The sequence below is a fragment of the Tachyglossus aculeatus genome, chromosome 9, assembly GCF_015852505.1.
Source record: "Tachyglossus aculeatus isolate mTacAcu1 chromosome 9, mTacAcu1.pri, whole genome shotgun sequence".
In the NCBI taxonomy this organism is placed as follows: Eukaryota; Metazoa; Chordata; class Mammalia; order Monotremata; family Tachyglossidae; genus Tachyglossus; species Tachyglossus aculeatus.
This window is the reverse complement of record NC_052074.1, coordinates 48,188,878-48,203,984: the sequence shown is the minus strand read 5'-3', so window position 1 is coordinate 48,203,984 and position 15,107 is coordinate 48,188,878. Positions and strand designations below refer to the sequence as shown.

At 44.6% G+C, this 15,107-nt stretch overlaps 1 protein-coding gene across 7 annotated transcripts in view; it reads left to right on the top strand.

The window, feature by feature from the left end:
• Positions 1 to 15,107, top strand: part of RBMS1 (RNA binding motif single stranded interacting protein 1) — a 227,470-nt gene that overhangs the window by 185,450 nt on the left and 26,913 nt on the right. For all 7 annotated transcript variants that reach the window (XM_038751078.1, XM_038751076.1, XM_038751075.1 and 4 more), the window contains exons 5-6: positions 6,153 to 6,310; positions 7,652 to 7,731. In XM_038751078.1, coding sequence (XP_038607006.1) covers positions 6,153 to 6,310; positions 7,652 to 7,731 — 238 coding nt within the window. The remainder of the gene's footprint in view (positions 1 to 6,152; positions 6,311 to 7,651; positions 7,732 to 15,107) is intronic.

Below are 15,107 nucleotides of genomic sequence, written 5' to 3'. Positions count from 1 at the left end.
TCATCTGCCCATTTTATGGTCGCATCTGCATGTTAGTTAACTGCTCTCTGATGTCATCATCTGCTTATTTTATTGTCTCCATCGAATGTTAATTGTTAACTGCTGTCTGTGATGTCAACATCTGCTTCTTTTTTGCCATCACATGGTAATTGTTATCTATTCTCTGTGATATCATCTGCTTCTTTTATTATTGCCATAGCATGTTAATTGTTAACTACCCTCTGTGATGTCACCTACTTACTGCTACTGCGTTATTGCTACTGCATTTTAATTGTTAACCTCCCACTGTGCTGTCATTTACCTTGCTGACCTCACCATGAACTATCAATTCCCCTGCTCCCAACTGCCATTCCCATTCCTCACCTTCCCCTTCCCCTCTCCCACCCAGCTATTTCCCTCCCACTGCCACTGTCTGCCTCCTTCGCTCGAGCTGCTGAATGCTGCTGGCGAAAGTCTAAACACCAAGCCAACTTCGTTCACTTCAAGTTTATCCTTCCCTGCCTTAACTCTGCCCTCTCCTCTGCCAGACAAAACTATTTCTCCTCCCTTATTGACACCCATGCCCATCATCCCCGTCAGCTCTTCCGTACACTTAACTCCCTTCTCAGGCTCTCTGTTCCTCCCCCGCCTCCATCCCTCACCCTCAACGATCTGGCCTCCTACTTCATTAGTAAATTAACTCCATCAAGTCTGAGCTCCCCAAAGTCACACCTCCCCCTTTTCCAGCCCCCCTGCTCTCAACCCTCTCCTTTACTCTCCCATCCTTCCCAGCATTATCTTCAGATGAGATCTCCTCTCAAGTGCTACTCCAGCCACCTGTGCTTCTGACCCCATTCCCTCTCATCTTATGAAATCTCTCGCCCCTTCCCTCCTCCCCTCCTTAACTTCCATCTTCAACCGCTCACTCTTCACTGGTTCCTTCTCCTCTGTCTTCAAACATTCCCACATCTCCCCCATCCTAAAAAAACCCTCTCTTGACCCCACCTCCCCTTCTAATTATCACCCTATCTCCCTCCTACCATTCCTTTCCAAACTCCTTGAACAAGTCATGTACACCCACTGCCTCAAATTCCTCAATGCCAACTTTCTCCTCGACCCCCTCCAATCTGGCTTCCGTCCCCTACACTGCACCAAAACTGCCCTCTCAAAGGTCACCAATGACCTCCTACTTGCCAAATCCAACGGCTCCTACTCTATCCTAATCGTCCTCGACTTCTCAGCTGCCTTCGACACTGTGGACGACCCCCTTCTCCTCAACACGCTATCCAACCTTGGCTTCACAGACTCCGTCCTCTCCTGGTTCTCCTCCTATCTCTCTGGCTGTTCATTCTCAGTCTCCTTTGCAGGCTCCTCCTCCCCGTCCCATCCCCTTACTGTAGGGGTTCCTCAAGGGTCAGTTCTCGGTCCCCTTCTGTTTTCTATCTACACTCACTCCCTTGGTGAACTCATTCGCTGCCACGGCTTCAACTATCACCTCTACGCTGATGACACCCAAATCTACATCTCTGCCCCTGCTCTCTCTCCCTCCCTTCAGGCTCAGGTCTCCTCCTGCCTTCAGGACACCTCCATCTGGATGTCTGCCCGCCATCTAAAACTCAATTATGTCCAAGACTGAACTCCTTATCTTCCCTCCCAAACCCTGCCCTATCCCTGACTTTCCCATCACTGTTGACGGCACTAGCACTACCATCCTTCCCGTCTCTCAAGCCCGGAAGCCCAGAGTCTCAAGCTCGACTCTGCCCTCTCGTTCACCCCTCACATCCAATCTGTCACCAAAACCTGCTGGTCTCACCTCCGCAACATCGCCAAGATCGGCCCTTTCCTCTTCATCCAAACTGCTACCTTGCTGGTTCAATCTCTTATCCTATCCCAACTGGATTACTGCATCAGCCTCCTCTCTGATCTCCCATCCTCCTTTCTCTCCCCACTTCAGTCTGTACTTCACGCTGCTGCCTGGATCATCTTTGTGCAGAAACGCTCTGGGTATGTTAGTCCTCTCCCCAAAAATCTCCAGTGGCTACCAGTCAACCTAAGCATCAAGCAAAAACTCCTCACTCTCATCTTCAAGTCTCCCCATCACCTCGCCCCCTCCTACCTCACCTCCCTTCTCTCTTTCTACAGCCCAGCCCGCACCCTCCGTTCCTCTGCCGCTAACCTCCTCACCGTGCCTCGTTCTCGCCTGTCCCGCCATCGACCCCCGGCCCACGTCCTCCCCCAGGCCAGGAATGCCCTCCCTCCACACATCGGCCAAGCTAGTTCTCTTCCTCCCCTCAAAGCCCTACTGAGAGCTCACCTCCTCCAGGAGGCCTTTCCGGACTGAGCCCCCCTTTTCCTCTCCTCGTCCCCATCCCCCCACCCTGTCTCCTTCCCCTCCCCACACCACCTGTATATATGTTTGTACAGATTTATTACTGTATTTATTTTACTTGTACATATTTACTATTCTATTTATTTTATTTTGTTAATATATTTTGTTTTGTTGTTTGTCTCCCCCTTCTAGACTGTGCGCCCGTTGTTGGGTAGGGACCATCTCTATATGTTGCCAACTTGTACTTCCTAAGCGCTTAGTACAGTGCTCTGCACACAGTAAGCACTCAATAAATACGATTGAATGAATAAATACACGTGAACCGATAAGCAAAGATCCTTATCCCGCAAGTCAGGGTTCTTCCATACCGTGAGCAACGTGCAAGTCACATGGTCGTAAATGGCTATCTGTTGGTTGGTGACCCTATTCAGTGCAAGAGAAAACAGATGTCTGATCACTCTGCCAAATTCATTTCTTACATTTTAGGGAACGGTTCCACACGCACAGAAAGGTTTTTGTTAATTTCTTTCAGATGATGACTGAGAGAGCCTTATGCTATGTAGGACCTCTCATTACCACTTTCCTACTTGTGTAGGAAGTTGCCGAGTCGAGTTCTGTAGTTAAGAAGCTATTGACCCCTTTGCGTACCCGGGAAACGGGATTGCCCATTTTATGCGTGGCCGCCCAGGAAGTTCAAGAGAGTGAACTCATTTAGGAAACGTGGCTCCGTGTGGGCATGGAGGTGCATGGTGAAAATAGTGAAAGGGGGCATGGAAGGAAGTGGGCAGCCATAAGTGCGCTACTTAGAAAATCCTCCATCATTTAGCTTTGGTAATAAGTTCTCATCCTTGCTCTGGAAATTTACACTGCATGGATGGTCCAGTGGATTAAAGTGATTTGTGCTGCCAGGTGAAAACCATCCATAGGGGTGCCTAGGATTTTAGTTTCCATTCTTTTGTAGTTTTAGAGACACTGCCGTCTTGAAGGTGAGGAGGGGACCTTTCCTCAAAGGCCAGTAGAGTCGGTTAACCAATTAGACGATTTCTAGAAGAGTTATCTCCTCTTCTCCAGAATTGTATTTATGCCCAGAAAGAAAATGCTCTGCCTGGGTCTTACTGTGATTATCCTGATATATTATGGAATCCTAAAGGAATTCAGTTTTGCCTTGCAGGGTGATTTAGCATTTTGCTTTTAAAAAAAAAGTATTTTGTCTGTCTATATTTAAATAGAACTTTGAGTCGGAAATCCCAAATAGGATAGGTTGTTTGGTAGAAAGAGCTGAAAAATACCATATTGCATTTAATCGTTCGAGAGCTAGTTTCTTTCTTGTTTCTGTATTTGTCCATCCTCACTTCCCCTCCTTTTTTTAAAAGTAAATATAGCTGCAGAATGCACTCCCCAGCCAGCAGTTTCAGATGTCAGCAGCTTTAGCAGGAGGTGCTTTGAAACTCATGTAAGCTAATTGTTGTAATATTGTGAGTCCTCAAATAAGCGCAAAAATGATACACTATAAGGAATGGGGGTCAGGTGCTAAGCAGCATGGCTTTGTGCAAAGAGAACGGGTGAGAAGGACCTGGGTTTTAATTCCGGCTCCACCAGTTGTCTTCTGGGTGACTTTGGGCAAGTCACTTAACTTCTCTGTGCCTCAGTTACCTGTGAGCCCCATGTGGGACAGGGACTCTGTCCAACCTGATTTGCTTGTATCTACCCCATCATCATCATCAGTCGTATTTATTGAGCGCTTACTATGTGCAGAGCACTGTACTAAGCGCTTGGGAAGTACAAATTGGCAACATATAGAGACAGTCCCTACCCAACAGTGGGCTCACAGTCTAAAAGTGGGCTCACAGTCTACCCCAGCCCTTAATACACTGCCTGACACATAGTAAGCACTTAACAGGTACCATTTAAAGAGAAAAAGTGTTGGTTTTGGTAGGTTTGACTATGGATGTACCTACTGGTCATAATGCATTGGCAGCTTAGAATCCCGCTTCTCCAATTTCCAAAAGATCTACAGTGAAGTTTCACTTAACTTGGACTGAGATCAACATGAAAGTGATATCTAAACCTGAACGTGTAAGATATTCAGAATAACATTTTTCATTGTTTTCAAAAAGCACCCCATATTGCAGAGTGCCAAAATGCTATTAGACGTGTGATGTTTGTGTTGCCCAAGGCTAAAATTTCAATTAGAGGTCTTACAGATATTACTTATTTAAGCAAAGACTGTAAACCTGCCTGGTCCAATGTAGGAAAATAGAATGATCTAATAAGACCAAAGAATAAGCTAATTCCAAAATCATTAAAGCTTTCCTAGTCTGTGCCGTAGTGGGAAAACATGAATTTGTTTAAAAAAAAATATATAGTTTGCTCTTGTAATGTGAGCTTCTCCCTGATGGTTTAGAACACTGCACTGTAATGAATATTCATATAGTTACAGACTCCCAGATCTGTTTTTATGTCTTTGATTTATGCTCATGCTTCTATTGCAAAGGGGAAAAAAAAAGATTATCTGAGATCATTTGTACCACGAATTCTCATTCCCTACTACATGAATTCACCATTTTTATTTTATTTTATTTTGTTAGTATGTTTGGTTTTGTTCTTTGTCTCCCCTTTTTAGACAGTGAGCCCACTGTTGGGTAGGGACTGTCTTTATATGTTGCCAACTTGTACTTCCCAAGCGCTTAGTCCAGTGCTCTGCACACAGTAAGCGCTCAGTAAATACGATTGATTGATTGATTTTTCCCTGAGGGTTCTCCACCCATAATATCTTTTTCCTGATTTGTGCTTCTTTTAAGAGTGGGGGGTGGGGAGGGGCAGGTGTGTGTGTGTGTGTCTATCTTCCCTCTTTCTAGCTCATCAAAAAGTTAGGGGCAAGTTGTGGGGAGACAATTTTGGGGTCCAACAGCCAGCTCTGACCCCCAAGGTGAAAAATCTAAAACTGGTATCTGGGGTTCCAGAGTTTGAACTGTCAACAGTACTTACCAAGTCTCAACTCTTAATGGAAATGGCACACCTAAAAATAACAGCAGCGCCGGCCTGCAATCAATCAATCAATCAATCGTATTTATTGAGCGCCTACTGTGTGCAGAGCACTGTACTAAGCACTTGGGAAGTACAAATTGGCAACATATAGAGACAGTCCCTACCCAACAGTGGGCTCACAGTCTAAAAGGGGGGAGACGAAACCAAACATACTAACAAAATAAAATAAATAGAATAGATATGTACAAGTAAAATAAATAAATAAATAAATAAATAAATAAATAGAGTAATAAATATGTACAAACATATTATACATATATACAGGTGCTGTGGGGAAGGGAAGGAGGTAAGATGGGGGGGATGGAGGGGGGGGAGGAAGGAAGGGGCTCAGTCTGGGAAGGCCTCCTGGAGGAGGTGAGCTCTCCAAAACTGTGGTGAACGGTAGAGAAGTGAGCCTCCGAGCCTCCCCCGTCAAACTCGTAACTAAGTTTCCAGAACCCCAAAGAGGGTACTGCCAGGTACTGTCAGTCCCAGCTGGCTAGCCAGAAACGACAGGGCCCACCTCCAGGCACTAGGCATGGAGTTGGACATCAACATCAGTGGTATTTGTGGAGTGCTCACCGTGTGCAGAGCACTGTACTAAGAGCTGAATACAATAGAGCAGAGTTGGTAGACAAGCTCCCTGCCCACTACTTTCTCACCTTTTTCAAGTTCCTTCATGAAGAGGAAGATAATGCGGGCCTAAAAAGGGCTGCTGAGCTGCCGTACCACGATGCTCATATTGCGTCCCTTGAGTCGTCTGTTTTTCTCTGGTGTCTATTGGGAAGTCACTAAACCATTCTTAATTCTATTGCAGCAACAGGAACAAGATCCAACCAACTTATATATATCCAATTTGCCACTGTCCATGGATGAGCAGGAACTTGAGAATATGCTCAAACCCTTCGGACAAGTTATCTCGACGAGAATACTGCGTGATTCGAGCGGTACAAGTCGTGGAGTTGGCTTTGCGAGGTAAAGTGTTATATTGTCCTGTTACGTTGGGAGCTCTGTAGCCTAGTGGAAAAAGCCCAGGCCTAGGAGCTAGAAGACCTGGGCTCTAATACCGGCCCGGCCTTTTGCCTGCCCTGTGTCCTTGGGCAAGTCACTGCATTTCTTGTGCCTCAGTTTCCTCATCTGGAAAATGGGGATTCAATACCTGTTCTCCCTCCTGCTGAGGGAGACTGTGGGCCAGGGACGGTGTCCAATCGGATTAACTTGTATCTGACCCAGCGCTTCAAATGGTGCTTGACACAGAGTAAGTGCTTAATAAATGCCATTATTATTGTGCTGTTTATTAGCCCGTCAGCTTCTGGGGATGTAATTGGGAAAATGATCAGCTCCTAGTATTTAATAGAATTACTAGCATTGAACTGGAAAAGAAAGTTTGTCTCTCATTTTAAGTCAAGTCTGAGTCCAGTTCAGTTACATAAAAAGCATTCTTTTGGGGCAAAATTTCCCTGCAAGGATTCCCTTCAATCCAAGCGTTTCAAAATATCAAAAAATATCAATATCAGAAGGAACCGATTACTTCTTATGTGTCATAATGAGTTTATTCCATTGGTGTGATCAATTGTAGAGCTTGTCATAAGAGTCACTGGGGCAGGAAGGACCCGTGGAGCCTTGACTTCCACCTTTCTCTTTCTCAGATAGTACCTTGAATTTAAAAGGAAGCATCAGTTTTCATTTTTGTCCTCAAAACATCAATTATAGGTTAGGGGGAGAGAGATGTGATTTAGCCCCACTTTTCAGATGGGGAAACGGAGGTCTTGAGATTAAAGGACTTGCCCAAGGTCACACACACAACGCAGGCCAGTCGCTGAGCTGGGATGAAGACTGTGAGCCCTGTGGGACAACCTGGTTGCCTTGTAACCTCTCCAGCGCTTAGAACAGTGCTTTGCACATAGTAAGCACTTAATAAATGCCATTATTATTATTATAATTTAGGTTTCCCTGGCCTTGAGTCCTACTCTTTCCTGTAAACCAAGCTACCTCCTTCAGCTATCAACCTGAACAATGGTTCTGATCTGTAGCTCCACTCTTCACTCTAGAGTGATGATTCTAACTCCGTTAGCTAAACTAACTTTTGCAGTGGTAGCACCCCCATTGATCCAAAAAAGTGAAAGAAACTGATGCTTATTGCAAGGGGAAACAGCCTACTGCTATATTGAAAGGTTGACTCCGATTTCTTTGTTGGCACCCAGAAAAACCAAGAATGAGCATTGTTGTGCATGAGGCAAATGGGAAAAAAATCGTTAGGCAACGAAACCTAAATAAATGCATTTATTTATTCACTTATTTATTCTTGCATAACAGGATGGAATCAACTGAAAAATGCGAAGCTGTTATCGGTCATTTTAATGGAAAATTCATTAAGACACCACCAGGAGTTTCTGGTATGTCCTCACCTAAAATTTATGCTGACAGTGTTTTGTGTACTGCTTTGGTTTCGTGGAGTTCTTATTTCAAGAGTGTTGAGATTTGATCCCCACTGAAACTCTTAATTTTTATTGGCGGATAGTCTCACAAACCTTTTTTACTCCAAGATAACCTATCTCTTTTTAATTTTAACAGAAATACACATGTACTGCCCTGTCTCTACTGATTTATATTAACTGTACTGTGTACCCGGCAACTCTTTTTAAGTAGAAAAACAGTTCAGACCCTGGGTGTGGTATAAGTATTGTGCATCATTGCCACTAGATAGGTGTGATGATTCAGAAACAAAGGGGACATTTTACTTTTTTGTAGGTGTGAAAGTCATGCAAGTGGGGGAAAAGTCCACCCCTCTTTTTTTTTTTTCTTCCAACTTCCATTTTGTTTTGTTACAGAAATTGTAGCTTCCAAGTAGCATGGCCTAGTGGAAAGAACACAGGCCTGAGAGTCAGAGGACCTGGGTTCAAATCCCAGGTCCGCTGCTTGCCCGCTGTGTGACCTTGGGGAAGTCACTTAACCTCACTGGGTCTCAGTTTTCCTCATCTGTATATATAATAGGGATTCATTACTTGTTCTCTCTTCCCCACTGTTCTCCAATCAGGGACTGTGTCCAACCTGGTTATCTCATATCTACCCCAGTACATCATGGCACATTAGAAACCCTTAAATACTATTATTTTCAAAACATTCTGTAGCTTAACTTTGGTTTCCCACACAGACTGATGTGTGTCAGTGACAGTCCGTAGCCTTAAATCAGTACCATTTTACCACTGTAGTTGTACCAGGAGTACCGTATTGAGCGTCCACTTGGTGCAACGCATGCTACTAAGCGCTTGGGAAGAACAGAATCATCATCATCAATCGTATTTATTGAGCGCTTACTGTGTGCAGAGCACTGTACTAAGTGAGAATAACAAAGCAACTCCTCTCTCCCTTTCATCATCAGTCATCATCAATCGTATTTATTGAGCGCTTACTGTGTGCAGAGCACTGTACTAAGCACTTGGGAAGTACAAATTGGCAACATATAGAGACAGTCCCTACCCAACAGTGGGCTCACAGTCTAAAATGGGGAGACCAAACCAAACATACTAACAAAATAAAATAAATAGAATAGATATGTACAGGTAAAATAAATAAGTAAATAGAATAATAAATATGTACAAACATATATACATATATACAGGTGCTGTGGGGAAGGGAAGGAGTTAAGATGGGGTGATGGAGAGGGGGACGAGGGGGAGACAAACATGAAAATTCTTTACGTATGAGTGCTGAGGGTGTAAATGAGTTGACATGTCCTAGAGTTGGGTGAAGGGATGATAGGGCTTCTAGTGGAAGGAAAATAATCTGTGAGCTCTTGTTAGAGGAGGTAGGGTTTTAGCAGGGATTTGAATGTGCCGGGGTTGGAGGGGCGGTGAGCCAAGCCAAGGGAAGAAAGTGAACGACGTCTGGAGGTGCGAGAGTTGAGAGTGAGGTTCATCTGGAAGGTAGGCTTCAGGGAAACAAAGAGCAGGAAGGTAAGATGGTGTAAGGCTGTTCCTCTGCCTTATTTACTTGTCTTCCTTTTTCTGCTCCCCCCACCCCAAATTCTGCTCCAGTTCAGGTGTAAGGGAGGAGGTTAGTTCCATTGGCCGGCTAAGGTACCCTCACTGTAGGGTCCACCCAACCAGATCACAGAATATGCATATAATAAAGGGGTTGGGGTAAAATGCCCATTTCCTTCAATCTTCTGATTCCCAAATCAGTCTAACATCAAAAGTTGACAGCGGCCACTTCATGGTTTTGTTAAATATTTTAAATTGAGTGAACTTGCCCTGAGCAAGAGCATGAAGAGCAGTGCCCAGGAATGTGGTAGCTTGAAGTTCGGGTGAGAGTGTTGGGAAGAGGGGGAAGCCATCCTTCAACTGCTGTCCCAACAGAAAAGGTGACCACCATGAAAGGAGCCTCCGCCCTGCCCAGTGATATCCCACAGATCAGCAAACCAAAGTCTTGTGTAAGACTGGGGTGGACAAATTGGCAGAGATGAAACGCTTGTGGACCCCCCTCCCAAAAAAAAAATCAAATAAAACTTTTCCTCCAGTGGGCACAAACGTGCCAGCCAATCTCAGTGTTACTATCAGTCTCCCTAATCGTCTTCCCTGGATTGACCAGGGCCCAAAATCCACAGGGAGACTCGAACAACTTGCACTCCATATATTTAAATAATTTAAGAGACTATGCTCTCTCTGGGTAATTACAAAGTGCCTGACTGTGGTTTTGTTGTTTGACTGCTGAACCAAGCCATCATGGAGAAGCAGCACGGACGAGTGGAATCAGAGGACCTGGCCTCTAATCCCAGCTGTGCCACTTGCCTGCTCTGTGACCTGCAGCAAGTCACTTAACTTCTCTGTGCCTCAGTTTCTGTAGTATGGTGATTAATTCCTACTCCCCCCTATTTAGAATACATAGGATAGGACTGTGTATGGCCTGATTACTTTGTTTTTACCCCACTGCTTGGCACATAGTAAGAACTTAAATACCATAGTTATTATTAATGTTGGTTGAGACCTAGTCTTGTGTACCTACCAACAATTTTCATGAATACATTTGATGATTTTATTTGATGGTGTGAGTTACAATTTGCTTTACTCATCTAGTATCAGAAATCCTTCTGGGATGTAACCAGTACAGATAATGATGATACGGGGTGTGGGGGGGGAATACCCTACCAAGTACTCAACAAATGCTACTGACTGATTAATGAGGGATGAGAACATTAAGAAACTAAAATTCATCTTCCTTTCATTCTTGTGTTCTAATTCGGTAGATACCAGAGGAATAGTGACACTAAAAGATTTGCACATTGAAATGCACGAGATGGGCCAATCAGTGGTATTTATTGAGCACTTACTGTGGGCAGAGCACTTTACCATGCACCTAGGGAGAGTACACTACAACAGAGTTGGTAGACATGTTCCCTGCCCCAAGGAGGGTCACGTTCCCTGCCCGTGTGTTTTTGTTACTCCCTTGCAATCTACTGCTAAAAATGTTTTGGGGGTCACCCAAACAGGATCTTTGAGAAGGAAGTGGAAACTTTTGCTGAGTTAAGTTGTATGTTCAAAAGCAATCTTGGTAGCAAACAGTAAACTCTCCCTGTTTCCTCAGCCTTATTCAACTCTTCTCTATCCATTCCTGAAGTCCAAATCTTTTTATCTGGGTTTATGGCATTTGTAACTACCGATTGACCTATTGAGTTGATATTCTTGAGTGGTAAAAAGGCTAAAAATTTACAGGTTGGAAAGTCGTGGGCATTTTGAAGCAGCCTGAGTGAATTCTAGGGAAAGACATCCATTTTCATTGTCAGTCTTGCCTCCTAAAAATACTGTTCCAAGAAAACCATATGGCTGAGATTTTCTCCATGAAGTGAATATAGAAACTGAGAGCAGTTTTAGTTATGTAGAGCAGCAGTCCAAGTTAGGAGCCACGTCCAAGGCAACAAAATAAGCAAACACACACTCATGATTCAAGGATTTGCCTAGAAATGTCTGATCACACAGCCTCCTCAAGTAAAGAATCCTGTCTGTGAAGGGGATAATTTCTTCTAAGTCCATCTATGGATGGTTCTACATAAGCCTAGGTTGAGGGCTGAGAATATAACAGGGCCATGCGGGGCACACAGGGTAACACACTCCTTTCTTTTGCGCTTACAATTATCTGGTTGTAGGAAAAAAAAAATATCCTGTAGAACAAACCTGCCTGGGGAGAGTCGGGGAAAAGGAGCAGGGGATGAGAGAGAAGGGGGTGAGGTAAAGAGGGCTTGGAAGAGGAGGGACAAGGACAAACTCAGATTTGATTGCAGAGCTGCACATGGGTTTGCTGGGGGAATTCAGTCCAAGGAATTTGACAAGTTTTAATTGTGGAATTTATTAAGCACTTACTATGTGCCAGGCACTGTATTGAGCTCTGGGGTGGATACAAGCAAATCGGGTCGGGCACAGTCCCCGTCTCACATGGGGCTCACAGTTGTCATCGCCATTGTACAGACAAGCTAACAGAGGCACAGAGAAGCAAAGTTACTTGCCCAAGGTCACACAGCAGATAAATGCCAGAGAAGGGATTAGCACCCCTGCCCTCCTGACTTCCAGCCCCGTGCTTTATCCACTAGGCCATGCTGCTTCTCAAAACTCTCAGGGCTGCTTCAGGAAGTGTGAAACTCTTCCAGCAGTATTTCTGAGGTGTCTTTCCCCTGCTGTGCGAAAGAGTAGAAGTAGTAGTAATAATATTATTAAGTGCTTACTGTGTGCAGAGCACTGGGAGGCAAGGAATTAGGCATGGTCCCTGTCCCTTGGGAGTCTCAATATCCGAAAGGCGGATGGAAGCCATTTCCTTAGCCAAAGATCAGTGCCATGTTTTTAGTATGTGGAAAAATAGTCACTAGAATGATTTTCAGTATTATGTGTAACATTTTCACAGAAGATGCTTTTTCCAAGAAATTCTGCTCTCGTCATTTTCTTACTATCCATTCAGTCTCTCAGTAAAACCTAAGGTGGAGGTTTCAGACAAGGAAAAGACCATTTGAATGTGCTTTTTCCAACTAAAAGCAAGGGCGGCCGGAGAAGGGGAGACCACAAGAGTAATGTTTATTCAGTGCATTTCTCTTGGCTGATATGCTTGTCCTGTGCCTATCCTGGGGTGGTGTAAGCAATGGTTATCAACTGATCACACCTCCCTGCCTACCCTCAACTGCCTGCCCACCCATGGCTACCTTTAAAAGCCATAATTACACCCTTCTGCCATTAGGTCCTCCCAGCTGGAAGCCATAAAGTGCTGTTCAGGATTAGGCATTGAGAGTAATGAGCAATCTCAGGTGGAAGGTGTGGATGTTTTGAAAAAACACCGGTTCCCCCCAAATGGATGAAAGATGATGTAAGATAACTAACTCTTGAACCGATTCATTGTTGAGCGAGTGGTAAGCCAGAGAAACCACCAGCAGGCTTCGTTTAAATCAACGAAATACAGCGGGGGAATCAGTTTTCGAAAGTAGGTTAGCACTTGGTAAAGAACGAAACCCAAATTCGTCAGACGGGCAAAAGACTCAGAAACAACAGAACAGAATTGTGACCAAATTAGAAAACGCGAGGGTGAAAGAGGGCAGGGTAGGTGGGATTGTAACCAAAGAAGGTGTGGGAGGAAAACAGTCTGTTTAGGGAATACCTAGTTTGGGGCATGCTGTTTAGTTACAGTAACAGAGTCTGGCCCGCAATAAAGACAGGCTGAAACGTGGTTCTCAGAAACAGAGCCCCAGGACCTCCCTGGCAGCAAGAGAAGGCAGAGCAGGAAATGTTTGTTATGCAAATACGGAAGGCATGTTTCTAGCATTGAAATTGCTAAGCAAGTTACATATAGTCCTCGGCCTCTGGCACGGTGCCTAAAACAGAGAAAGCCGATCCTGTACCCAAACATTCATAAACGATAGTAATTGAGGCATTTTGAGAACCGCAAACATTGCCGGAAAAAAAGCGTTAATTACGGGAGCTGTTCAGAGAGCATTGTTTCTAAAATGGCAGAGACTAAAGACAGCGTTTGGAAAGCTTTCAGCAAGGTCAGTTTGAGATTCACAGGCCATTGATTGGGATCAAATACTTCAACTGATTCCCTCTTCCTTCCCTCTATCCCTGCCCAGTTATGCAGGAACAGCTTCACTAGCTGTTCCGGCTCTCAAGATCTGAACCCTTAAACTTAGGAGCTCAACTAAGAAAACAATCTCTGGCCCTTGCAAAATGAGAGGAGAGAGCTTCTCTGAACAGTTTGGTTTTGATTGGTGAAGAGAATATCCAGAAGAATGGTCCCTTGACCCTTCAGAGGTCATTCAAAGTGATGATTCCTTAGTAGCGGTTAGGGATAGAAGGGGACAATAACTATGCAGCGAGCCATCAGTTGCAGACTTCCCCACTAGACCATAAGCTCATTTTGGGCAGAAAACATATCTACCAACTCTTGGGTACATTATACTCGCCCAAGTGCTTTTTCTTTGGCATCGTAACCTTATCTTCTCGACTTAGACTGGTCCCCTGAGCTGACCATTTATTTATTTATTTATTATTTATTCATTCATTCATTCATTCATTTATTTTACTTGTACATATCTATTCTATTTATTTCATTTTGTTAGTATGTTTGGTTTTGTTCTCTGTCTCCCCCTTTTAGACTGCGAGCCCACTGTTGGGTAGGGACTGTCTCTATATGTTGCCAGCTTGGACTTCCCAAGTGCTTAGTACAGTGCTCTGCACACAGTAAGCGCTCAATAAATACGATTGATGATGATGATGACCATCTGCTCATGTTAACCGTCCCCATGAGAAAATGCTTCATAGCACGCAGGGAGTTTTCAAAGATTGAGAACGGCTGCACTGGGAAAGGTTGGGTTAGGGGAAGGAAGGATGGTCTCGGAGCCCGAAGTCCCTTGTTTCAGGTCGGTGCCATCTTCGTCTGAATGGGGGCACCTGCCTACAATTATGCTGTAATAAACTGGTGGAGCCCTAAAGCTCTCAGGGCACACTGGTGTGTCTGCCATTATCTCTTGGGACCCGTCAGCTTACCGCTGGCTGGTCCAAGAACATCACCAGTGATAATAATAATAATGGCATTTATTAAGAGCTTACTATGTGCAAAGCACTGTTCTAAGCGCTGGAGAGGTTACAAGGTGATCAGGTTGTCCCACGGGGGGGCTCACATCCCCATTTTACAGATGAGGGAACTGAGGCCCAGAGAAGTGAAGTGACTTGCCCAAAGTCACACAGCTGACAAGTGGCGGAGCCGGGGTTTGAACCCATGACCTCTGACTTCAAAGCCCGGGCTCTTCCCATTGAGCCACGCTGCTTCTCTGATGTGAGAGACTTCTTGTGGAAATGATTAAGCAAAACAAGCTTAAAATTGAAAATATCCCCAAGGCAGCAGTTGACCCCCAAATCATCATCTCCATTTTTCCAAAATGGACTCGGCACCAAAGGCCATCCTGGGTGTGTGATTGGCAAGGAGATTCTTGTGGGTGATTAGGGAGGCTGCTTTTAAAATACATGTATAGCTGCAGATCTGCCAAAGGAATCATTTCCCCAAACACCTGCTAATCACCACGTTAGAAAGAAGTATCCCGCCTGGGAAAAGCACTAAACATCGAAGGAGTAGAGTAAATCGACGTGATTGGCTCGTTTGCGCGTCTGAGAGAGAAATGCTCAGATTCAAACCGCTGTAGTTCCAACTTGAAAATATCGGTAATGTTATCACCTAGTCCAAGTGGTAAAGATGCAAATCTCTGTGTTAGCTACCCTCACCAACCACAGTCCCACCCTTATTT